Below are 27,084 nucleotides of genomic sequence, written 5' to 3'. Positions count from 1 at the left end.
CTTTGCTAATTAAAATAACCATGAACAAGAAAATAACAATTTCTAGAAACCTTGCAAGTTGTTTCTTTCCCTCTAATCCTTCTGTGGAATGTGAATAAAGTTGTTTTGGTCTTTAGTAGTTTAATTAATAATCACTTATTTTCAGTTTGGGACCACAGCATTTTTACTGCCTTGAAAAGAACAATTTAGGAGAAATCTGAGAGGTTTTCAAGAAATCTGCTACCACTTTGCCAATGGAATCTGAATTACATAATGGTTAAATATTTACAGTTATCCAAATGGACTATTTATAACACTCTAAAAGGCTGCTATTGCTACAGATGAGGATGGCATTAATGCACTGGTACATTCAGGATACAGGATATCACTTCTTATAAAAAGCCTGTAAAATGTACCTCCCAGCCTACACAACTCTCGTTGTTACTGCGACATCTTAAAGGGATTCAGGAGGCACCAGGAAATGTAAGTTTCAATATAAGCTGGAGAAATCAGTTGCTAGGATCCTGAAAAGTAGTGTTTCCAAAATATAGGAATATCAACATTGATCAGCATCAAGGCTTTCAGAATAATTCATATGAGAACACAGGGGTAGGATGGGTGCCATGGAGAAACCAACCCTGTGCAGCAGCTGCCTGTCATGTCTTACCATTTGACATGAATTACGTCAAGAACTGAAATATTCAAGATCCCACTCAATATACTCCATGTGACTCACCTGCAAAAAAAGACTGCTTCCTGTGGCAGAGAAGATCTAGAAACATGCAGTCAAGGAGCTTAGCGAAAGTGGTAAGAGGCAAAGAATAATAAATAGATAAGAGAGATTAGAGCCAGTGGTAACTGCAACCACCATGACAGAACAGGCACTTAGGACCAAGTGGGAATGATAAGCAAGAGGCAAGCTGCCAATAGAGAGGAAACAAGTAACAGAGACAAACACAAAGTTCTTCTCTGCAAGGGGCACTGGTACCCTCATTTATATTTCAATAGTTCAGAAAAACAGAGGCTGCCTCCACTCTGTACATGGAGTGTAAGAAATAGGAGCCACACAGGATAAGGGTACCAGGACCGCATTCCCTCTTAAAGCTGTCACTGTGCCACTCTGAAGATATGCTGACCCATTTAAGAAAGGAAGAATTGGGCATGAAAGATACAGAATACACTACTAGAGCACAGAACAGTAATGATGATAGTATTTATAGTAATAACAGAGCCTCCTTCAGCATTCTCACTATTTGCTCCTGGTACTGTCCTATGCACTTTACATATACCATCGTTTTATCTTCACAACACCCTATATAGATATTATCCCTATTTTACAAATGAGGAAACTGAGGTATAGAAAGGTTAGATAAATTAACCAAAGTCAGACCTCTAGAAACAAGCAGAGATAGGATTTGAACCTCTATGCCAAAGAAGATAAGCCTGTGATCCCTAGGAGATGTGGGATTTTGTTTTCTGTGTTGTTTGTTCCTCTTCACCCAGAATGTAGCACTGTAGGCACTCAGTGTTTGTTGACTGACTAAACAAAGGTGTAGTAATAGTAAAAGTACATCTTCTCTCATGACATGTCCACAAATCATTATCCCATGAAGCATCTATTCCAATCTTTCCAAAGAGCAAAACATACAGACATTTACACACAACAGGGAAAGGGTGTGCATTAAAAAGTTCATTAATCAATTCCAAATTGGTTCACCAACATAACATAAAACTCAGTGCAGAGATATTTTTGTTGTTGTTTGTTTGCCAGTTCTTAACTACTGAAAGTTGAGGAGCTGGATCAAAATCTCCTGGCAGGACAAGATTTTTTTTTCTTTTCAGCCAAGAGTTTAGCATTTAATGGGTGTTCGTTAAATACTTTTTAATTAAATTGGGGGGGGGTGTTGGTGAATTAAGTAGAGAAATGAAATAGCAAAATACATTCCAGTCAAGGGATCTCAGTCCTAGTGATGAAAGCAGAAGATTTTTATTGGCAACTATCTTGCAACTAACTTTGCAGACTTACACATTTTTTCAGAAGATTGTTCGAGAAGGGAGGGCATAAAAGTAAGAATATTAGCAGCGAAGGCAGATAACCTGTTGAAGACTTACTGTTTGCCAGATACTTGTCTAAATGCCTGTGATGAGTACATCATCCTGATTACAGAGGAAGTAAATGAGGACACTGGAAGAAAGGACTTGCCCAAAACCACACAGCTAGAAAATGGGAAAGTCAGGATTTGAGCCCAGACTATTTGACTCCTAAGCCCATGCAATAAGAGGCCAAGAGACTGCTCAAGAGAATTGAGATTTTCAGATGAAGAATTTCTGAATTCAGTAGCTTGTTGCTATAAAGTAAAGAAAATATTTTATTGCTATTTGCCAGTCTCCATCCTGGAAGGTGTCAGGATTCATGTAGCTCTGGTTTTGACTGGAATACACTCAACTGATGTGCTGAGGTGTTCTGAGGATTGCTAACACTTCACGCACACTTAAAATAATACTTCCAATCATTGAGGAGAAAAAAAAACACCATCCTAGAGCTTTCAAATCCACTACATATAATCTATTGTTTACAATTGTAAACACTGATTACAAAAGATAATTGTTTGCCTGATTGGCCCATTCTTAGTTTGCAACATTTAATAAAATATCATTTTGGAGCCAATGGCTTGTATTATTAACACAGTTTAAGTGTTAGAACACAAGAATCCTTACTTTGAGGAAGGATTTCTATCTAGAATGTTTTTCAGCATCATTTATACAAGCATCCACTGTGCCTATCTACTCTGTTCAACTTTCTGTTCCTAAAACCCACTGAATTATTTCCTATCTTAGAGACTTCTGGCTGTTTCCTCAGCCATAACATTATACTCTCTGATATTCACATGAATCGCTCCTTCTTACAATTCAGATTTTAACTTAAATGTATTCTCCTTGAGGAAGTCATCCCTGACCACCTACACTCACATAGTGATCCAGACATCATCATATCACATTTTAATTCTCTGCACAACATTTTTAAATTTATTTTTGTCTTTTTATGTGTACAAATGTATGGGGTACAAGTGTAATCTTGTTACATGTATAGATTGAGTAGTGGTGATGTCAGGGTATCCATCACCCAAGTAAAATACATTGTAACCATTAAGTAATATCTTATCATGTACCCTCTTCCCCCTGTGAGGCCCAGTTTAAGATTGCCATTATTGTTTTAGTATAAAATGTACATGATTCTGGGATTTTGATCAAAGTCACAGACACTATAAAAATTACAGAAAAAATACAGACTATTTCTGCAAAAGCAATGTTTGTCCAAAAAAGAATTTTTGAGATTCTACTTTCTAAATGGAAACAATCTCTAGATTTGGATGTTTGTTTGCAACTTAGGAAACTATTAATGATGGTTGATCCCTTACTTATTTTTCCAATATATATTTTGTAACCTAGTAATAAAGGAGGATACACTGGAAAGCATAAGACCAGAGGCCTGAATGGTTTACAGTACCTTCAAATGTAATTTCTATTGGTGTTTCCTCTGCTGCTAAATGTTTCTGACTTTTATCCACTTTCACTAAGTTGGTATAAAGGTTCAATAAAGTTATGTTCATAAGCACTTTGATATTTCTAAGTAGAAAGAGAATCGGTAAAATAAAATCTGTTCTTTTTTTTTTCTTTAATGTTCTGACATCTGATAACAAATAAAAAGTAATAATACCTGAACCACTTCCAAAAAGAATTGGGCTCACACATTGGTATCTCCTTCCTACTTATTAGAATTCAAAACTTCTAAATAATATTTCTAAATAAATTGAGCCACTAATTAGCATGGAGGGCAAAGTTAAAGGCAGGAGAATGTCACTACTTAATTTAAATAAATGAGAAGTTATTAACTTGGGAGCCTTAGAACAAGACTGAAATTATCTAAAAAGCAGACATATAGTAGAATCAAATTTCACCACCCAATCATTGCCCTTACTCTAACCCTTAATACTTTTATTAAGAGTGGGCACTTAAATTGTTCTTCAAATACCTTCAATTGTTTTTTTATTCACTAAGATTATCAGTGAAGTATTAATAGTTATAAAAGTAAAATTCATTATCTTGAAATTTACTTCAGACATAAAACTGAATAGGTATGACTATAGAGACAAATATTATAGGTAAAGGAGACAAATATTATGTGTGCGCATGAGACAATCTGCTAATTACTACATAATTACTGCATAATACTTGCAAAAATAGTCTGTATTTTTTCTGTAACTTATATAGCGTTTGTGACTTTGATCAATCTATAATGTCAAACTCAAAAAGCAGTTTGGCAAGACCACACTTCATTTATAGGATGCTTTAGCTTTGTGGTCTTTTTAATATGGAATCCTTATCTTGAACATATAGAATAAATAAAAGATAGAATAAATTCTGCCTCTGCAAGTGCTTCTTCAAGGGAGATGGATTTTATTTATTACAATAAAACACCTCATGGTTTGGCAAATCTTTCATCATGCAATCCACTGAGTAAAAGTTACTCACCAGATCTTGATTCAGTATTCCCAAACTGCAGAATGCAGCATGCAAAGAATAGAGCACAATATAAATATTTTTAAATAAGCAAATAGCAGAAGCCAAAGAAAACAAAAAGGCCTATTTTAGTCATCCAACAATTATGAAATGGACATCCTTTATAAGGCAATCTTTTAAAAAGCCGATGTTAAAGACTGACCAGCAATAGAATATGTATTTAAATATTCCATTGTTTATCCTGGTTTGCCACTGGGCTTTCCACATAGTAGAATAGCAATTCTTTCTTATGAGCAGAATAATTTACTTGAACTTCATATATTATTTGCTCATTTTTCAAGAGAAAATGTATTGGCATTCATTATTAACTTTTTTTATCAATCAGCATGCATGAAAGAACAACATAGCAATTCTTCATTACACTAATAGAGGAAAAATTAACTCAACATCAAGCCTAATTGACTAAAACCTCACTAATTCTTCTAAATAGGGATAGGTCCTGCTTGATTAGTGAAAGCAATTTAGTATAGAACGTTTTAGATAGATGCACTTTTATTGCTTTCCAGAACTTAAGACTAGCAAACTGGGCTCCAGCAGCAAAGATGAGATACAGTGAGGTTCTTAAGAAAACCTGCCACAGTGTATGGATAAGACTAACATAACATATCAAACACATAACAACTTGGAATTTCTCTAGAAAATTTAGAAACTTTATGCACAATCTTGCCAAAAACAGTGTTTCAAAAGAAATTTTATAGATGCTGCCAAAATACTCTAGAGCCAAGCCCATAAGCAAAAGAGAACAAATCATGACTTATCAGCTATGACAGATTGGTAATCAAATCTAACAAGGTTTCATTATGAGTTGTAATACAAAAGTTCATTTGTAAGCTGCTAGAAATCATAACTTATTAAAGCAATATTCTCATTATGAAATTAGTATCATGTATATTGAGCAAACATGGGTTCGGATGCAAGACCCCAGAAGGGGATCTCAGCATAGTTTTGCCGTTTCTTATCTGTGTGAACTTGAGGGAGTCACTGTACTTAACTGAATCTTAAGTCAACTTAATATCAATTTCACAGTGCTATTGTAGGAATTTAATATAATAATGGCTAAAAAGCTACCACAGTGACCTCTACTATTACCCCTAAGCATTTATGTTCCTTTTTCAAGTATTTCTCTATATAAGAGAATATTGGCGAGCAGGTCATAGAGGAGCATCAGTGAACCCCTTTAAATTGTATGCAAAATTTGGTAGGTCTGTTGCAAAAGGCAAGGGGCTTTGTCAAATGGCTGTCTAAGGGAATGTTTAAAAACCATTGTTCTATAGCCACTTTCCTGAATTCTTCAAAATTAGAAAATGCCAATTTTTTAAAAGTAGAATGATAAAGAACTGAAGATTTATTGCTGTGAAAACCAATCTGTGGTACAGAAGTATGAATGTAGGGTATTAAGCATAATCAGGTGGGCCAAGTTAAGAAGCTGAACATGTGATAAATTTCTGTGCATGTGTGTGTGTGTGTTTATGTGTGTGCACACATGTGTGTATAAATCTATAAGCCAGTCGACTCAAGAACAACTGAAACATTATGTTAAATTCCCATTGTTTTAGAAGGCAATTAAAAATTACAATTCGAACAGCCCACAAACCAAACAAACAAACAAAAAAAACTGCAGTGAGAAATTAAAACCATATTCAAAGAGCCTTTTTTTTTCAGCTCAATTTCAGCACCCCAAGGAAAATAAAATCATCCATGATTATCACAGATGAAAACAAAATGAATGGCTGGAAGCATCATTTGCACATAGGTTGCTGTTCTGCCCAACTGTACGATCCCAATAAGCTCTTACATATCTGTCAAGATGGACACAAGCATCATTTTCTCGGCAAAGCATCCCTGATCACTTCACTTTCACCATGTCACATCCCAATATGCACCACTCCACTTGCATCACGTCCCACCTCACCACGCGCCACAGTGACTTGTATATGCCTCTACTCTAGTACTCATGACACGACACAATAACTATGTTTACATTTCAGTAAGTTCTAGTTTTACATGCTCAAAAAGTTCTACTCAAATAAATAAGAATTTTTTCACAAAAATAAATGTATACTTGGATTTTATTTAGTCATTTTAATTGATGAGAAGCATACAAATCAGGAAGCAATTTTGCTTTCTTAAAAGAACTTTGAGTGTAACAAATCTAAGTTCAAATCCTTACTCTGATGTTACACCTCCCTGAAATTCAGCTTTCCTATCTGTAAAATACGGATAATTACACCTAAATGAATGTTGCATATGCATAATGTATTGGTATATTCCTTGCACATGGCAAGTACCACCAGCATCACACCACCAACTACCACCATTATTATTTCTATTAGTTATTCAGGAGGCACAGGTACATGTATACCTCTTTTTCCTCAACTTCGCTTTATTGTGCTTCTCAGATATTGTGATTTTTACAAACTGAAGGTTTGTTGCAACCCTGTATTGAACAAGTCTATGTTAGATAGAGCACCATTCTTCTTTCAGCAGGTGCTCATTTCATGTCTGTCTCACATTTTGGTGATTCTCACAATATTTCAAACTTTTTCATTATTATTATAGTGATTTTTATGTTATTGTTCTCATTGTTTTGGGACACCATGACTGTACCCACATAAGATGGTAGACTTAACCAATTAATGTTGTATGTGTTCTGACGGCTCCAGTGACCAGCCACTCCCTTCTCCAGGGCCTCCCTATTCCCAGAGACACAAGAGTATTGAAATTATGCTAACAAATAATCCTAAAATGACCTCTGTGTGATCAGGTGAAAAGAGGAGTTGCATGTCTCTCGCTTAAAATCAAAAGCTAGAAAGGATTCAAGTTAGCGAGGAAAACATGTCAAAAGCCAAGACAGGCCAAAAGCTAGGTTTTGTGTGCCAAATAGCCAAGCTGTGAATCCAAAGGAAAACTTCTTGAAGGAAATTAAAAGTGCTACTCCAATGAACACACAAATGATAAGAAAGCAAAACAGTGTTATTGCTGACATGAGTAAAATTTGAGTGGTTTAAACAGAAGACCAAACCAGCCACAACATGCCCTAAAGTAGAAGCAAGCCCCTAACTCTCTTCAATTCTATGAAGGCTGAGAGAGGTGAGGAAGCTGAAGAAGAAAGATTGGAAGGTAGAACTGGTTTATTAGGTTTACGAAAAAAAGCCACGTCCATGACATAAAAGTGCCAACTGAAGCAGCAAGTGCTAATGGAGAAGTTATCCAGAAGGTCTAACTAAAATCATTGATGAAAGTGACTACACTAAACACCAAATTTTCAATGTAGATAAAACACCCTTCTGTTGGAAGAAGATGCCATCCAGGACTTACAGATAGAGAGGAGAAGTCAATGCCTGATTTCAAAGCTTCAAAGAACAGGCAGACTCTTTTGTCTGGGGCTATTGCAGTTGCTAACTTTAAACTGAGACCAATAATCACTTACCATTCCAAAACTCCTAGGGCCCTTAAGAATTATGCTAAATCTACTCTGTCTGTGCTCTAGAAATGGAATAACACAGCCTGGATGGTAACACATCTGTTTACAGCATGGTTTACTGAATATTTACAGCTCAATGTTGGGACCTACTGCTCAGAAAAATAAAAGAAATTCCTTTCAAAATATTACTGCACATTGACAGTGCATCTAGTAACCTAAGAGCTCTTACGGAGATGTACAAAGGGATGAATGTCGTTTTCCTGCCTGCTAACACAACATCCATCCTAAAGTCCATGGATCAAGGAGCAGTTTTGACTTACAAGTCATATTATATAAAAAATACATTGTGTAAGACTGTACCTGCCATAGTAGTGATTCCTGTAATGAATCTTGGCAAAGGACTTTGAAAACATTCTAGAAAGGATTCATCTTTCTAGATGCCATTAAGAATATTTATGATTCATGGGATGAGTTCAAAATATTTACATTTACAGAAATTGAGAACAAGTTGATTCCAACCTTCATGGATAACTTCAGTAAAGGAGGACTTCAGTAAAGGAAATAATTGTAGGTGTAGTGGAAATAGCAAGAGAACTACAATGAGAAGTGAAGCTTGAAATGGACTCAATTGCTGCAATCTCATGATCAATAAATGAGTAGTTGAATAACTTGAATAAATGAGTAGTTGTTCCTATGAATGAGCAAACAAAGTGGTTTCTTGAAACAGAATCTACTCCTGGTGTAGATGCTGTGAGCAATGTTGAAATGACAACAAAGGATTTAGAATACTTCATAAACGTAGTTGAAAAGCAGTGGTAGAGTTTGAGAAGATCGCATCTAATGTGGAAAGAAGTTCTACTGTGGGTAAAATGCTGTCAAACAGCATCGCATGTGCAGAGAAATCTTTCATAATAGAAGCGATCAATTGATGTTGCAAATTTCATTGTGTTAAAGCACTTCCACAGCTGCTTCAACCTTTAGCAACCACCAGCCTGTTCAGCAGCCATCAACATCAGAGGCACGACCATCCACCTACAAAAAGATTAGAACTTGCTGAAGGCCTGGATGATTAGTAGCACTTTTTAGCAATAAGGTATTTTTAAATTAAGATGTCAGTGTCATTTTTAGACATAATGCCATAAGTGCACACTTAATAGATTACAGGGTAATGAAAACATACCTTTTATATTCACTGGGAAACCAGAAAATCATGTGAACTGCTTTATTGTGATGTTTGCTTTACTGCAGTGGTCTGGAACCAAATTCACCTGATTTTGACACTGACTATGGTTCAGAGAAAATCTAAGCAGGGACAGCCTTCCAGGAGGTAAAGAACATAATGATCTTTCTGGAACGTCATACAAGGAAGCAGACTACTTTTTCATGTGACTACTTTCTGGAACTTCATACAAGGAAGAATACTTTCATGTGACTACTTTCTGGAACTTCATACAAGGAAGCAGACTATTTTCACCTGGCTCCTGGGGCACTCCAAAGTTTCAAGGCATACTGTTCTCCTTGTCTGTAACACTGTGTGATTCTAACTAGATGGGAGACACCCATCTGTGTCTCCCAACTGTGTAGTACATGGTTGAGTCAGTAGGTGTGAAGGATGTAAAAATCAACAGTTTGGCCCTTGAAAGTGAGGACACTGGCTCAGGGCTAAGGATTCTGACTTTCTACTCAGCAATGTATTATCATCTCTAGTCAACTTGAACCACACTAAGACAGAGCCTATTAAAGCCTTTCCCACTTTTTCCCAACCCCATAGTCCTTCATTCTCACTTCCTACCTGCCTGAAATTGGGAATATCTAACACACAATCCACCCACAAACACTTTCTCCATCTTCCATCCCATCATAGAATAGGAATACTTCCCCTTTTCATTGTAAACAGCTCCACTTGTACTCTATTTTTATTTCTTTTCTAGATATTTGCTCCATAAGACATCCCTACCACAACTTCCACTCTCTTTTGAATCTTCAACGTCTCGCTGTCCACCTGGTCTTTCCTCACTGTCTTAAATCTCCCTCAGATTAACAAAATCCCAAATCCTGATACTCCAGTGAACTGCTGTTCTCCCTCATTTTCACTTCAATAACAAACTCCTTGAAATAGTTTACTTTTCTCCTGTATCTCTTTACCAGATCTAGCCTTTCCTCTTCTTTTAGCTTCTTGCTGCACAATAATATTCCCGAGAGTAACTTCAAAAGCATTGAAAATTTATACATTCTTTACCAAAGCATTTTTTAAACCAAGGAAGGAGTTATTCAGCACACACACACACACACACACACACACACACACACACAGAGCAATGCTTCCTAAATCATTAAGAGGAAAAAAAAACTCAACTAAAAATGTGCAAAACAGATGATAGGAAACATAAAAGTAAACTGATGACCAAAACACATATGAAAAGATGCTCAACTACATTAGTAATCAGAAAGACAAATTAGAAAAAGATATCATTTCAAACATATTAAATTGGTAATAATCTTTTTAAGTCTGAAATTTCCAAGTATTGCTAAAGATAAAGAGAAAACAGAAATTATTTTTTTGCTGTTCGTGAGAGGGTAACAAACCTAAGAGTCTGGAGAGCATTTTGTTGTTATTTAACAAAATTAAATATGTACATACTCTATGATTCATTTTTATACATCCATTTATTATAATGTATATATATATTAAACATATGATTTTATATATAAAATGTATATTTGTATATTATAAATATTTAATATTTAAATTTTATATAAATATATATACATATATATATATATACACATATATATATATACACTATACACAGAGGGGAAAGTAAAACCTAAATGTCTACAGGTTATTTCCAGAACTCAAAGCCCCATAACATTGGAATTATGTTTGCATGGACCTTAAAGCATATACCAAACGTCTAAAATTATAAATTCCACAAAAATACTGACCATTTGAATGTTTATCACACAATTAATGAGAATGTTACCTTTACATATGGATATCAAAGTAGTCCATGACTGACACTGGTAAGCAGGGATGCCCTGAGATAGACCCAGGAGAGGGAAATTCCACTAACAGCAAAGACAACCCAGAATTTCTCCTCATGATTGCCTCTAGTTACAGTTTGTATGTAAGTATCAGTCAAGCAAGATCAATGGAAATCATTACTTATGTCATTTTATTATTTGCATATAGTTTTTTATTTTAATTAATTGTTATTATAGAGGAAATTAACGAATTTCTGTTTTGAAATCTTGTGATGTTCAAGAATTATATGATTTAAAATAGTAAATGGGCTTTTAGTGAAATATGGTGGACTGGATATACATATTTAACTCTAGTCCCTCCTGAAATGCTCTCCTGAATCTATTTCCTTATAAAGGAATAAAGAAGACATAAATCTGCAAGGACAGGAAGAATGAGAGACAATAGAACAGCACTTAGATTTGTATTTTGGAAGATGGAAAGAGGAAGACAAGTTCTAACTGACTTCACAGAGGAAGAAAGTCAACAAGAAGCAAAGCGATGCAGGACCCAGAAAAGTTCAGGGATTAGAGGCACCAAGTACTTCTGAAGCCAGAGAACGAGTGGAACTAAAACTAAGAGAAGTGGCTGCAAGTTTATTTAGAGAACAAGTAGAATCTTGTCCTTCCTCCCAAGCCAATGTGGCAAGGCAGCCACCCTAAATGATAATTGGACATCTAACACTGGGGAAAGGGAACCAGACAGACTCTCGAGGACACAAAGCAAACCGAAGGCTGTTGTGAAGTACGGTACTAATGAAAGGGGTGTAACGTCAAATATTCTTAGTGCCCCAGTCCCCGCCTCCTCCCACTTCACCTCCCAAGTGGCAGCCAGGAGTATACTCCGCCCTTCCCACTGCCAGGCAAGAATGAGAAAAACCCACCACCCAAAAGACTGTGGACAAGCCCCACACATATATGTACACACAGAGCTTCCAGACAGGTTTTTTTTGTATTTCATACTTTAAAAAAACAGAATGCTTCATTTTTTTCTGTACAAGATGTGTAATATTTCAGTTATGCTATGGAAGGGTGGAAAGTTTGGAATCCGTGAACTCTGCTGTCTCACTTCATCTGTTACTTCTTGAAAACTGCTCTGGGTCCTCACTCCTCTCCACTGTCCCCTTTGTGCCAGTACTTACAATAGTACCAAGTATATGTCAAGTACTGGAAAAATACTTGTTGAATGAATTATGTGTATTTAAACTCTCATGGAGCCCCAACCACCTCAAAAATGTTATCATTCTATTAGTGTCACTTCATATCAGTCATCTACAAAGAAAATCTCCCTAACATCACCACACTTTACAGCTAAATTCTATTTCATTACACCTCAACTTTACACATAAAATTCACGATAGTCAACTTCTAAAAATCACTTTATATTTAACAGTATCTATTCTTAAATGAAAGCACAGGAAACATCACAAAACGAGAGACTGATGACAGACTGCTGGAGGAACGAGCTCCAGGGGCCCCCTAGTGGCCTTGAAGAACCAACACCCTCCCAAAAGTACCAAACATTCCTCAGCAATCAACATCCAACACCAAGGCTGTGTCTTGGCAGAGGAGCCCCACCCGGCTGCATAGATACTAAAATGACTCCACCACTCGGCTACACAGGAAAGTCAAAGAGAAAAAAACAAACCATGTCACAAGGTGACAGGTGACACATTACCTAGCAACAATAACTGAATAACTGGTAAAGCAGCATCTTGTGCACCCCTCCTATTCCCTACGTCTTCCTTGTTACCCCTCTATAGCCCTCACTTTTCCCCAAAAAGTAGGCATGTGCACACACATATGCTACATGGACTGCTGTCTCACATTTACTAGGCCTGGAGAAAAGGTATTAGGGAACTCTCAAATCATTTTGTCTAAATATTTTAAAGTTATAATCAAGTTAACTGTAAAATAAAATATCTTCTATTATTTTGCTGTGATCAATATGCTTCTATGAAAACAAAATAAAACAGATGTGTAAAGCTATGATTTTTATATGACTAAACACAGATAAAACACCAGACACTTCTAAATTTAAATATTATTGCGTAGCTGAGTATTCTGTGATGAGCCAGAACTGCTTGGATGAATAATAAAGACATTCCTAAGTCATACAGTTTAAGTATTCTATAACATTACTTTGTTCCTTCTATATTTCAGCAAGATAAAAAATCATGTTTTTATAATCTAGATTTTCATATAATTTGAATTCTATTGATAGTAATCCAAATTAGATTACCTTTCTTAACTCACTATAATTTTTAGATAGTTTCTTATTACTTTAAATTTGGAAAATCTTTACTCTGTTGAAGCAGTAACAACTGAGATTGTCAATAAAATTCTTAAATCCATACTTGTAACCGAAATTGAACCCTGAATTATATTATCATACTCAATCCTTTTAATGGGGTCACCTCAGTTAAATTTTTTTATAATATAAAATATTATAAAGTATTTTAATTTTATTATTAAAATCACTATCACTTACATTGTAATACCTACTCTCTTAAAACAATATCCAGACCTACTTATTTCTTAAATTTCATTTCTTTTGATTTTTTTGTGCAATGTAAACAAAACTGAAAATAGCAGTCTGTTGCTCAATTTGTTTAAACATCTGTTTATTTGAGACTATACCCTCAACCAGAATGGTGAGAAAATAGTCCCCATAAGAAATTAGCATAAAAACTATTACCTCAAGGCCTGGTGCATGACTGTCACCCTGGCATGCACCTTCTCTTCTTTCTTCAGCTGCCTTTTTATTCCTGGAAGTGTATTTCCAGAATCTTAGCTCCATTTTTCCCTCTCTCTAGATCAGTAGTTTACCTAGGTTTACAATTCCATGTTTGTTTTCATTCAGAATATTAAAGGAATTGTGCCACTGCTCTCCAGTGTTGATGTGGGGAAGTCCACTACATTTAGCTTCCAGGTGTCTTGAGTGTGACCTGTTTGATTATTCTCAAAGTCTTCAGCACATTTTCTTCCCTGATATTTGCATGACTGGTTGTTTCTCATTATACAATTCTCTGCTGACATCTTGAGGCACCTTTTCTGATCAGTCAATCAAAAGAAGCCCCACACATCACTCTCACATCATCACACTTTAGTTTCATCTAAGTAGTTATTACTATATGACATTTTTTGTTTTTCTTGTTTCTATATTATCTGTTTCCATTGAATAAATTATAAACTCCTCAAGAACTTGCTTCTGAATTTCCAGTGCTCAGGATGATGAACAGGAACTCGGTAAATGTTTATTGAGTAAATGAATGAGGCCGGGAGCATTGGCTTATGCCTGTAATCCCAGCACTGTGGGAGGCCGAGGCGGGCAGATCACAAGGTCAAGAGATCAAGACTTTCCTGGCCAACATGGTGAAACCCTGTCTCTACTAAAAATACAAAAATTAGCTGGGTGTGTTGGCACATGCCTGTAGTCCCAGCTACTTGGGAGGCTGAGGCAGGAGAATCGCTTGAACCCCAGAGGCAGCAGTTGAAGTAAGCCAAGATCATGCCACTGCACTCTAGCCTGGGTGACAGAGCAAGACTCTGTCTCGAAAAAAAAATGAAAGCACCACTGTCACAAGTGGAGTAAAAACCGCCTTCTGATTGTATTTCTAAATTATATAAAACAGGATCATGTCAAGGGCCTCATCTTTGTCATGGTGCTTAGATTTACTGCCAACATGTCTTCTGGCCATAGCTAATCCTAAATCAGGAGCCTTAAAGCTTTAACTAAAATATAACTTTTAAGAAGTTAAACATATTTGTTAATTATTATTTTAAAAAGAATTTAGCCACTTATAAAAGCTAAAGTCTTTGACAGCTACCCTCCTGTCTAAATATAAATATTCCTATCAGCTCATATTCTGATACTCAAGGAACATTTAGTAGCTAGTTTATCCGAGTGGGTTCATCGGAAGGAACTTTACTGAAAACAGGAGAGGTCACACTGAGTTTCTAGTACGGTCAAAGAGGTTATCAGCCCTTTAAATATTTTAAATCCCAAACTGAATCTCTTCCGTGCTTTGTGTTACAGGATTTGGGGATCCCAGGGGAGAACCTGCTTAAGGTTGGACTAGATTCAAAGCTCCTTCTCTGTAGAAGTGTAGCCCTGCCTAAAGTTATCTTGTTAACTCTGGAAAGATACAGGAAAATCTTCCATCCGAGCAAGAATTCAAGTTAGGCTCCAAATTTCATGGCAGGTCATCCCTCTGCCATCTGGTATCTAAAGAATTATTAATCAGTGTTTAAATTAGCAATATGGCTGACTGGCACCTCTTGAATGACTTGTCAGAGTTCAACCACCATCTCACTATAATCCAGTATTTGCCAAAAGCTTGCATAAGGCAACTAGAATTTAGATACATGGTATAAGGAAGAGTTTTAACTACCATTCTTTAGGCTCTCTCTGCTGTGCCTTGCATTAAATTATATAACCTCAGAAAGCAATATCCTTGGGCCAAATTATCTTTCCTCACTATGAAAATAAATACTTAAGAGTTGATATTGTCATCTTGCTTATAGTAGAGTAGTAACATAAGGCAGGCAGTCCAGCAAAGTGTATAAGAACACAGGCTTCGGTATAAGGTAGCCTTGGTACTAACCCGAGCTTTGCCATTAGGAACTGTGCTTCCTTGGGTTTGCTATTTAACCTCTCTAAGCCAGACTCTCCTAATTATAATTACACTTGCCCCCTAGGTTACTAGGAAGATCAAATGAAGTAATTCATCTAACATTCTAGGCGTAGTCCTTGAGCATTTAATAAATGTTAGCTTTAATTATTATTATAAGAAATTATGTATTTGAACACTTCCAGTTTCTTTGCAAACTGTTGGCTGAAGGCATCATTCATGACACAGCAAAAAATATTTTCCTCTTAGCTTAGTGCTAACACAGAACTGCCTCTTAAAATACACTTGAGATTTTCCTTAATCGGGTAGAGAGAAGCATATGACCAATCATGTTTTCTCTCCAGAAGGAAACTCAGGTCATTTGCCATAATAATCTCTTCCAGATTGCTCTTTTTTTTGCTTTTTTTCCCCTTAGCTGGCTTTCCTTTTCATTTTGTTTTTAACTTTTCACTTTTATATCATGTTTAACTACATAGCTTGTGGATCTGCCATTCACTAGCTGAGTAAACCTGGAGGGGTTATTCTACATCTAAAGTTCCACTTTCATCATCTGTCAAATGAGAATTGTTGTGGACACCAGTGATACTATCTTCTCAGCATCGCTTTTTGATAACCACTCCTCTACTCCATCCACATTCTCTTGATACCATACAAGGGGCGCAACTGTCTCAGCACTTAAATTCGTCTAGAAGTGATCATTTAATTCAAACTGGAACAGGAAGACATTTGCCAGGGATTTTCGACTTAGGACTGAAACAGTCAGGTCAATTTCCTCCTCGTAGCTGTAATTATAAGACAAATCTCAGGAATTGCTAGTGGCTATGTATCCCACTTATGGAAAAGATAGCCTACAGTGAAAGAAAAGAATGATACTAAGAGGCAGGAAAGAGAAGGAGGGGGAGTCCTAGTGGTTCTAATGGTTCTAGGTTCTTGTTCTTCCTGTAGGTTGGCTGTTCCATTACTCATCTAGTATCTTTCCAGTAAGTTCTCCTTTGCGTATATATAATTTGGTTTGATTTCTATTACCTGAAACCAACATAGTTCTAATACATAAGAAATAATCCCTATATGAGTAGTTGTTACAGAAAGTAAATGAGATCAAATAATTAGGAGCTAAGCATATTATCTGGTATGTGTTACTTGCTCAAGAAATTGTGCCTATTAATATTATTTAGCAGATGTGAATATAAATATAAATTCTAAGTCAGACAATTAATAAAACCAATTTTAATATTTCTAAATCTTCTTTCTTCTTGCAGTTTCAAAATCAAAGGATTATTTTATTTTGGATCTTGAAAGAATTGTAAAATAAATGCTCTGAATTAATTTTGCTACGTAATATTATATAAATGCAATTGAGAGACTCTCATATAGTAAATAATCTTAGAGAATAATGAGGCCCAAACAAGGGATCCACAGTTTCTTTCTTAACACACTTGTTTAGAGTAAACATAGAGAGGGAAGGTGGAAAAACAATGCAGACTTACATTCTAGTTACCCCACATATTTAGGAATAAGTCTTACATATATAAATGTACAAAATACTGACTTAGCTGCATACACAGTCGTGTTTACACAGTCTAAACAATGCTGAATAAAGGAAAAATTGATTCAACATATACCTGTAGAGATACCACACTGACATTATCAAAATGGATATGTCCATTAGCTTCTGTGACAGCAGGATTTGCATAGCACGTTACACCATTGATGGCAGGTAATGCTTTAGGTTGATGTGTTTTTTCTTGAGGACCAAAGCTATCATTCCCAAAGTGGGTATGACCATTCTACATGGGAATAAAAACCAAAGAGATTATAAGAAGAAAAAAGATGATTCATACAGACAAGAAAATAGAGTTTACTGCTTTTTATTTATAAGGGGAAAATTATATGTCTATTCTATATGTAAAGAAATATTTCAGATGTATAAAATTTCTCTTTTTTATATGTATTTTCATTTATTAGATTCTGTTGTTATTGTCTGTTCATGTTAGAACACATATACATTCTTATTTTGATGAATATGAACAGAATATGAACTATGCACATCTGTTATTCATTATTAAATTGCTGGTACTTGCTAGAAATCTTACAATACGAACCAGGTATTTATCTGATACTTGTCAATATAGCGACTCTTTTCATTCTTCTCAAAGTCACAAGCCTAATAACTGGACCATTCTCATAATTCTAAGAATAAAATTCCTGTCTTTATTTACCTACATAAAGTAGCTTTAAGGGGAAAAAATATCAGATGTTTTAAATAAAGTCCATTTACCTGACCATACGTCTTTAATAACATCTTAAGCACTCTTTCAAAAAAGAAAAGTAGGTAAAATCCACCAAACACAGCAACTGCCTTCTCAACATAATTGTCGACTTTGGGATTAAATCCAAATGCCTAAGGGAGAAAAAGGGGCAATACAGGTAAAACCAAGAAATTTAACTTGATTTTTGGAAAATAATACCAGTATACAGTTTTCACCAAGGTTCTAAGTCTCTTTTCACGTCCAAGTAATATTGGAACCCTACCTGCCAAAAATCATAAAACAAAAACTTTGAAATTTGAACAACCAAACTGTATGAGATAGCACAAAAATCTTACAACCAGAAGTCTCATTAAAGCCAACAGAGGATCTTACAGTTTGCCAGCTACAACACCTATGGCAATATTTGCCTTGAAGGAGCAAACTTTAAGCAGTAAAGCAGCAGCACTAATTCCCACATTTAGAAGATAATATTAGGTCTAGATAATGAAGATAAATGAGATACTGCCTACCAACTTTCTCTAAAAGTAATGTATTTGTCTGTGATATCCAGAGTCAAACTTTTAAAACAAATATGGCAGGCCACTTAGATTACTGTTTTCCCAAGAGAAATCCTCTTATACCTACAGAACTGTGATAAATCCTAAAAAGATAAATAAATCAAGGGCTAGGCCCAAGAATAAAGGCAAAAAGAAGATTTAAAATTGCCTCCAATCTCTTTCTTTCTCTCTCTCTCTCTCACACACACACACACACACACACACACACACACACACACTCACACACCCCACAGCAATAAGAATGGAATAATCCTTTGTTTAAAGGACAAAGAGCTGGAGTTAGAGTTTGAAGTTATAAAGAGTGAAGGTGTTCCTAACAGACTAGACAAATAAACTTCAGATAAATAGAATCAGAGGAGAGAGTAATGTGTGAAAAGCCACAACTTTATACCATTCCACACATTGTAAATCACCCCTCTGAAGCAGAATAGAGGATGTCTGAGTTCTTGTGCTATGTTTGCCTCTGGGGAGACCTCATGGTCACATGTTCATTTGAGTGACTTCTTTGTACCTGTTTGTACAATGCAAAAATGGAAAAGAAAAAAAAACCTGTTCCATTTACCTAACATTGAGGTTATGAAAATAAAATGAAATAAGAAAAGGAAAACCATTTTGCCACAAAAAACTCTCTATGGAAATTTGAGATATTATTACAAAGACAGATTCTTTATATTGTCAAATTTCAATAAAATAGAAAACCTTAACATCATAAATGTAGTCTCTAGTCCATATACAGTATTAGTTTAATTTAACTTGACCCATAAAGCAGAAGAGATAATACATATACATATATCATATTAAATATATTATGTGTATAATACTCTTTCGAATCAGAAAATCTGCATTATCATCATACCTTTGTTGCTAGCTGATTATAAGGCTATAATCGAATTTTTTAGTCCCCCTGGATTTTAATATTTTTCATCTCTATAACTGAGGCTTTGAAATAGATATTATCTTAGGTCCTAGATCAAATAATGATAATAAATCTATAACTCTAAAAAGCTATATCCCCACTTTCAATTATAGCTTGAAAACTAAAGGAAACTTTAGTTATAATTTTCTAAACATTATGAGATGAGGGTGGTACTCCCTGAAATGGGGTTTGTCTCTCCCTCTTTGTGTGTGCACTGTGGGTGGCAGATATAGTCCATGTATACATATATTTCCCTAGTTCCCCTTTGTAGTTCCTTTCTATGAAAGTCTCTTTCTCTCTTCCTTCCTCTTCAACATTGTCTCTCTTTTCCTTTCACTTATTTTCTTTCCTCCATTTCCCTTCCTTATATGGGCACAACACAGATTTGAAATAAAGCATACATATTATCTGTTGATTAATTGAATAGTGTGCACTTTAGTCAAGATCAGATCAATAACACATTTTATCAAAGCAAAAAATAAGTTGCTATTTATTTGTCCTCAATTGATATTTTTCCACAGTTGAAAAAAATAAAAAGGTTTGTCAGCCATGCTCTCATTTATTCTCTAGTCATTTATAGCTATAGTAAATATATGAGGGAATTTAGTGGTATATCTTAAATTATAAATTTACATTTGACATTTGCAGTGCATTTGACATTGCACACTCTTTAGAAAAATAAATAAATAATGAAATCGTGTGTGGAAAAATTAAATTTGCCAAGTGCAAGGTAGAATAAAGTTTTAAGGCCTTCTGAGGTGTCCCAGAGCTGTCTGAGCACGTCCTAGTGGCTGGCCTCCTAGAATATTAATTTTGTCTCTGACACTGATATCTATTGCAGCTTGGGACAAGCCTTTACAATTGCTGTGATTCAGCTTTCTTTTATCCAAGACACTATAAACCAGACCATAAAACGCTGTAAGAATTATGGAGGCTAAAAACATACAAAGTGCTAAAATGTTCAAAAGAAACAATTATTCACAGAAACAAATAACCAAAATCCTTACCTCTGGAATAAGTTGGAAAATTGCATTTGAGAAAAGAGTCCCAATAGCCAGCCCCACAAAAAAGGTCAAGATCTTTGGAAAGTAAGATTTCTTTATCAGTGGAGTCAAAATCAATCCGAGGAGAGATGCCAGATTAATAATCGTCACTGACAGGAATCCATATCCCCAAACTGTGGGTCAGAGGAAAAAGAGAGTAGAAATTCATCAGAGCAAGGAACCAAATGAAGTTTTCCTGTACATTAAGCTTAAAAAGTATCTTTAAAAGTTTAAAACACTTATCTTCTTTAAAAGAACAAAATCTACTCAATGAAAAGTATATAGAAAACTGAGAATAAACATACAGCATAGTAAGCATTAATAGTAATGTAGTTTATGTTTTAATCAGCTGTAAATCATCATTATGGGATTAATGAGTTTCACAGTTTGCAGGGAACTTGGAGAACACCTAGAATAGCAACAATCTGAGGTCCATAGGCTCCAACCCACCTAGTTTCATCTATGGCTCAAAGAATACATTAAAACACCATTTTGGAAAAAGCAGAAGCAGTGTGAGCTTCAGGGCAAAGGTATGGGATGATGGATGGAGAGCAGGGATGGAGATGGGTCAGAAGGGGTTAGCTTCAAGGTGACCATAGCTGCTAACACTGAATTTGTCATAATCATTTGCCTGCAGACTCCTGAGGACAGCACCTCCTTGGAGAAGGTCTCCTGAAAACTAAAGTCAGCCTAATGCAATAAGCATTCAGGAAGTGAGCACACAAGGGCAGGAGGGAGTGGCTGTGTTACATAACTCACTCCACCAGACACAGATTAGGCAAAAACGTTCTATACAGAAGAGATGCTGGTGACAGAAGTAGGTGGTGCATCTTTCATCTCTTGAGACCCAGGGCCTGGCACCCAATAGGTACACACTAAGTGTTGCTTAGAATGAAATGAATGAATACTATCCTAAGCTCTACAGCTAATGGTCCCTGTGACCTATTGCCTTTGGGTCTCAATTTCCCTCTCTCTATCCTAGAGGGGCTGGTTTAAGTACAAAATGGGAACACAAGTAAAACATACCCAAGACCATCACCTATGCATGGGTGCAGACTGAGATACAACCTGGCCCCAGGGCTATGCAACATGAGGCTTTGCCTCTGGCCCCACACGCTGTACACAAAGTACAAAGTGACAGAGGAGAAAGCTGCCCCTGCATAACCACTGCTTTAAAATACCCACAAAGCATGTTGAAACGGTGGGCCACTTTTTTTCCATGGCACTGTCAGTGGAGTACACTAGCAACACCTATAGCTCAAGGAGCATTTGCCATGTGCCAGGCTCTGTGCTAAGTGACCAACATGTGTCAACTCACTTGATCCTCACAAAACCGTGTAAGAGAAATATTACTACGACCTTCATACAGTTGGGGAAACCAAAGCATATGGAGTTCAAGTAAGCTGGGTACAAAGCTGGATTTTGAACCTGGACAGTCTGGCTCCCAGGCCCACATTGTTTTAGCAATATCCTTTATTATTCCTGTAGAGGTAATCTCATTTTTAAAAAGCCCTAAGGACTCAACAAAATTAAAAATATTACCTGAATTAGACATATTTCATTAACATAAGACTGTTCACTATAATTACTGTTAGCCTAGAATTTATATGTACAAATCAACAAAGTTAGTAAATGTTCATTCAGCCTAGATGATGTGGACCAAACACACACACATACATACATGCAAACACACACACAGAGTGACACAAAGTCGCCTATGCTAAGCACCAAATGAAAAGATCAGATTATAAATGGTACTATGTAACCCCAAGAATCACTACAGCACTGACCATGATGACTGCATCTTCTCCAGAAATTTTCCTTTCAGTTTCAGGTCCCGACCATGCCCTACAACTTCATCTAACAGCCCACTTTATTCTCATTTATTACCTTACCATCTAAAACAATACCACTATCCCCCGCAGGCATTCCACTTGGAGGGAGTTCTCAGTTTCACACCTTTTTTCATGGTATATCCACATGGAATTTCCCTTAACACAAACATACTTCTATCTAATCACTAGCCTACATGCATTCATTCATTCAACAAATATTTATAATCTCATTGGGCAGACAAGATATATACATGTTGAAAACTAAAATTAAAAGGCAAAGAAATTGTTAAGTTCCAAATAGAAGCAAAGCCACATGCACAAGTTAAACTCATCAGCTTCCCTACAAACACCTGCTCCATTATCCTTGCTCTACCTACATAAATAACAGGAACAGTAGGATCAATTCAGTTTCTCACTTTCCACTAATTAATTCCACAAACAATTGGTGATCAGACCCTACCAATTCTATTTCAGGTATCTCCACCTCCAGCTTCACCATCCTCATTACCAGTGCCTTGAAGTCAGACCCTCATCGCCTCACTCCCTCATCTTATATAAGGTGACAGTTAGCAATCTGGTGTCCCTTCTACTAGTTGACATGGCCTCCAGACTTACACTAAATCAAGAAAGTGATCATCTCATGCTGCCATTTGAAACTACTCCCTATTAATGCCCCTCCTACAACCTCTCAAGGGTTATTTATCCCCTTCTCAACATGGCCTTTACCCAATCACCATGTTTTCCCAACAAAGCTTTACCTTTACACTGTGGTTCTCTGTCTGAAAACACCTTCCTATCTTCCTTAAGAAACTCATACATGGCTTTCAAAGCCAACTCAAAGATCTTCTCTATGAAGCTCCAGGCAGTACGCCAGGGCTGGTCAGGATTCCCATCAGTGTGCGAAACTAATTGGTTCACTTACCACTTCTTGTATGCTACAGTAATTTTATCATTGATATATTTGTCTACATCATATAAACTGTGAGATTCTCAATGAGAAGCACTGTTTTATTCATCCTTAGTGCCTAGAAAATTGTCCAGGAAAAAACACACATTCCTTACTGAATGAATAAATTCCCTATTTCAAGGTGCAGCCCAGAACTCTGTCAAAAAGAAATACCAGTCCATCCACTTATCCAACTTTCTAACTTTCTTTGCCCTTGCACATTTATTAGCACAACTTGGGGGGTGGTGAGAGTGGAATTCATCACATTCTAGGCACACAGCATAGCTTCCCTTTCTTGTATTGTTAGAACACTATTCAGAAAAAAATGTCTGGAGTTTCCACTCAACTGAAGCCCTTTCTACTCAACTGAAACACCAAAGAATAAATTGGTATAAATCTATTCCTTAGACCTCTCTATATACACAGGGGACTTTCTCAAATGATCTGTTTCAGAGAGGGACCAGTCTCCTCATAAGTGAACCCTGAAAAACTTTAATAGATTTCAAAGAAATATAGTCATGATAGTTTAAATGTATTGAATGTCCACTGTGTGTTAATATAAGAACTTTACCTATTTTAACTCATTTATTCTCACAACAACCCTATGAGATAGATACTATTATTATTCCTGTTTTACTTGTGAGGAAATATGGTTCTACTATTATGATTCTCATTTTGTGGATCTATGTACAGCCCAGGCTTCAATATCTGCTGCCTGGCCACATTCTGAGAAACTGTATAGAATGGTGTTTAACAATGTGAACTCTGGAGCCAGAGGATTTGTGTTCAAATCCCAGCTCTTCCCCTCATTGGCATCATAGGCTGGTTCCTTGACTTCTCTGTGTTTCCATTTTCTCATATTTAAAATGCAGATTAAAATAGCTCTGGCCGGGTGGGGTGGCTCACACCTGTAATCCCATCACTTTTGGAGGCCAGGGTGGGTGGATCACAAGGTCGGGAGTTTCATACCAGCCTGGCCAACATGGTGAAACCTCATCTCTACCAAAAATACAAAAAATTAGCTGGGCGTGGTGGCACACACCTTTAGTCCCAGCTACTTGGGGGGCTGAGACAGGTGATCTGCTTGAACCTGGGAGGCAGAGGTTGCAGTGAGCTGAGATCACACCACTGCACTCCAGCCTGGAAACAGAGTGAGGTTCCATTTCAAAAAAATAAAAAGTAAATAAAATTAAATTTAAAATAGCTCCTATTTCGTAGAGTTTTTATAAGAATAAAATAAAACCAATTAATGCTGTCCCTGGAATACAGTAACCCTTAACTAAATGTTAATTATTATTATATTTTAAAAAATTCGTAAGTAGAACATGACATAAATGTTAATTCATTTAATTCACTGTTATTCACTAACAAGAATAATAAACTAAGAATCAGGAGCTCTCATCTCACCTTAGGTACCACACCTACAAGAAGCCACTTAACCTCTGTGGAGTTTAGACTTATATCACTGGTCGTATTACACAGTTGGACAATATGATCTTCAAGGATGCTTCAAGTAATAGTCTTTATCTGCTATTTGAATTAAAGACTATTTTGTAACTTCATCAAAAAGTAAGGCAATTTCAACCATTAAATTAGCACTAAAATGCAATTAATTTCTCTCCTAAGGAATTTAACTTATAAGTTTACTGTACTCATCAATATCATTTTATAAAGCACAGGAAATAAATTTCAAAAATAAAAGTCTCTGAGAAATGATATTATTTTATCTACCCACTGAAAGGTCAACATAAACGTATTCATCAAATTCTTATATTGTGACCCCTTAAGATTACTCTTATTTTGATTTTTTATTTCTTCGGATGAGCTAAGACTTGACTCTTCATTAAGCGAAAAGTTATATGAAAAATCCAGTACATTTAATTATCTTAAAAAGTGTTTCTTAGTGAGAAAACAATAGGATTACACAGGGGCCAGAGAATGTGGTGAACCTATGAACATGTGTATAAGAACAAACACAGTCGTCTTCCTCTGTGCCAGCCATTGTTCCAGGCACTTACGTATATTAACTCATTTGATACTTCCCACGATTCTATAAAGGTACCATTATGAAATCCACTTAGAGATGAAATAACTGACCCAAAGAGATATTAAATAATCATATGGCTGCACTAAAACAAAACAATCAAGACATCACATCAAAAAGGCAATAGATTGCCAAGTTAAACATCTTAGATGGGTGAGTAATAACAAGTACTCTACTCATTTCCCTAATTCCCCCAGAAACATTTCCGTATCTTCTCCTACCCTATCCCCCTCCACTCCAGCCTGATTTCAATTCCTAAGACAATATGCACCCTAAGAGACATGTATCTTTTTATTGAGTTTTCTGTCTGAATATCTGGTGCCTTTCTGATCTCGTAACTTAAAATTGTTGACTTTCCCATTTTATGACTTGGTAGTATTGTCCCTAGAATTCTCTCTCTCACTTCCTGCTTCTGACTTAGCAGTTCTCATCTCCTGGTTCCTGAAACAGAATAACCTAGGTAACTGGGGTTTATAAATTACTTTTGAATATGAGTAATTAACTTGCACAGAGCAACTGGGGTTAAAAAAAATTACTTTTGAATATAAGTAATTAACCTGCACAGAGTAGAGCATTTGCTTTTTCTGAAACCTCACTTCCTGTACCTAGAATTATGCACATGTTAGATGTAATTATTTAACAGACCTAACAGGCCTAATACAGCACCTATATGCCAAATAATGTTCGAAGTGTTTTACAAATACGAAGTCATTTAATCTTTACAGCAAGCCCATAAGAAAGGTACTATTTTAGATGAGGAAGCTGAAGCAAGAAAAGGTTAGTCATGTTCTCAACATATCTGGATAATTACAGAGCTGGCAATTGAGCCCAGATAAACTGACTTCAGAGTCTGTGCTTTTACTGTGTAATACAGTCAAGGGTAGTATCCTAAAGCATTGACTGAATTTACTTTTGAATGTAAAGTGCAAACTGTATTTAAAGTTAAATGGGCTTGTAGAACTACAAATACACTCTAGCAAAAATATGTGCTTGAACAATTAGCAGTTCAAAATTACTAGTATTTCAAAATTGAAATTACTGTTATTCACAAGTTACAAATTATATTGATAAATTATACTTGCTGATTTCTAGGCTTTGTATATATAAATTTAGAATATCAATGAGAACATGCGTTTTGAAGCCAAGGCAACCTGGGTTAAATCTGGCTCTACCACATGTAAGTTGCGTAACTCTCAGCAAACGACTTTAAGCTCCCTGTACATTTGTTTTCTTGGCTGCAAAATGGGAATAGCAGTACCTACATCATATAGTTGCATGAGATTAATATATTAGCATGTAGAGTACTTCAAAGAATGCCTGTCACATAGAAAATACAACAACAGAATCGGTTATCATCATTCTTATTTTTGCAGTTGTTATTTCTTTTACTCATATAGAGAAAGACTGAAGTGGATATACACAAAGGAATCCAGAAATGAAAAGTCACTTCCTTTGTTAAGTCTTCCCTTTTCATCTCTCTTTACTCTCTTTATCTAGCTGTACTCATGTTAGATGAGCTCACTCAGAACAGCATCTTTACTTTTATTTTTTTGAGATGAGGTCTCCCTCTGTCACCCAGGCTGGAGTACAGTGGGGTAATCATAGCTCACTGTAGCCTTGACCTGCTGGGTTCAAGTGATCCTCCTGCCTCATCTTCCCAAACAGCTAGGACTACAAGTACATGCCACCATGCCCAGCTATTTTTTTTTTAATTTTTGCTGTGATGGGGTCTTGCTATGTTTCCCAGGCTGGTCTTGAACTCCTGGCCTCAAGCAATCCTCCATCTCAGCATCCCAAAGTGCTGGGATTACAGGGATGAGTCACCATGCCCAGC

At 36.1% G+C, this 27,084-nt stretch overlaps 1 protein-coding gene and 1 long non-coding RNA gene across 4 annotated transcripts in view; one reads left to right on the top strand and one right to left on the bottom strand.

The window, feature by feature from the left end:
• The window catches only part of SLC39A8 (solute carrier family 39 member 8), a 69,708-nt gene that overhangs the window by 11,631 nt on the left and 30,993 nt on the right, over positions 1-27,084 (bottom strand). For all 3 annotated transcript variants that reach the window (XM_032261614.1, XM_032261616.1, XM_032261615.1), the window contains exons 4-6: positions 20,390-20,559; positions 17,918-18,040; positions 17,262-17,426 (exon numbers count right to left, since the gene is read on the bottom strand). In XM_032261614.1, the coding sequence (XP_032117505.1) occupies positions 17,262-17,426; positions 17,918-18,040; positions 20,390-20,559 (458 nt within the window). The remainder of the gene's footprint in view (positions 1-17,261; positions 17,427-17,917; positions 18,041-20,389; positions 20,560-27,084) is intronic.
• On the top strand, positions 6,937-25,215 carry LOC116539003. Its single transcript, XR_004263884.1, has 3 exons — positions 6,937-7,016; positions 8,795-8,799; positions 25,205-25,215. It is a non-coding gene; the product is annotated as an uncharacterized LOC116539003 (long non-coding RNA).

This window comes from Sapajus apella, unplaced genomic scaffold (genome assembly GCF_009761245.1).
Source record: "Sapajus apella isolate SASKATOON/1434 unplaced genomic scaffold, GSC_monkey_1.0 scaffold124, whole genome shotgun sequence".
NCBI lineage: Eukaryota > Metazoa > Chordata > Mammalia > Primates > Cebidae > Sapajus > Sapajus apella.
Note: the sequence above shows the minus strand (reverse complement) of the source record. Positions and strands in the feature narration are given on the sequence as shown.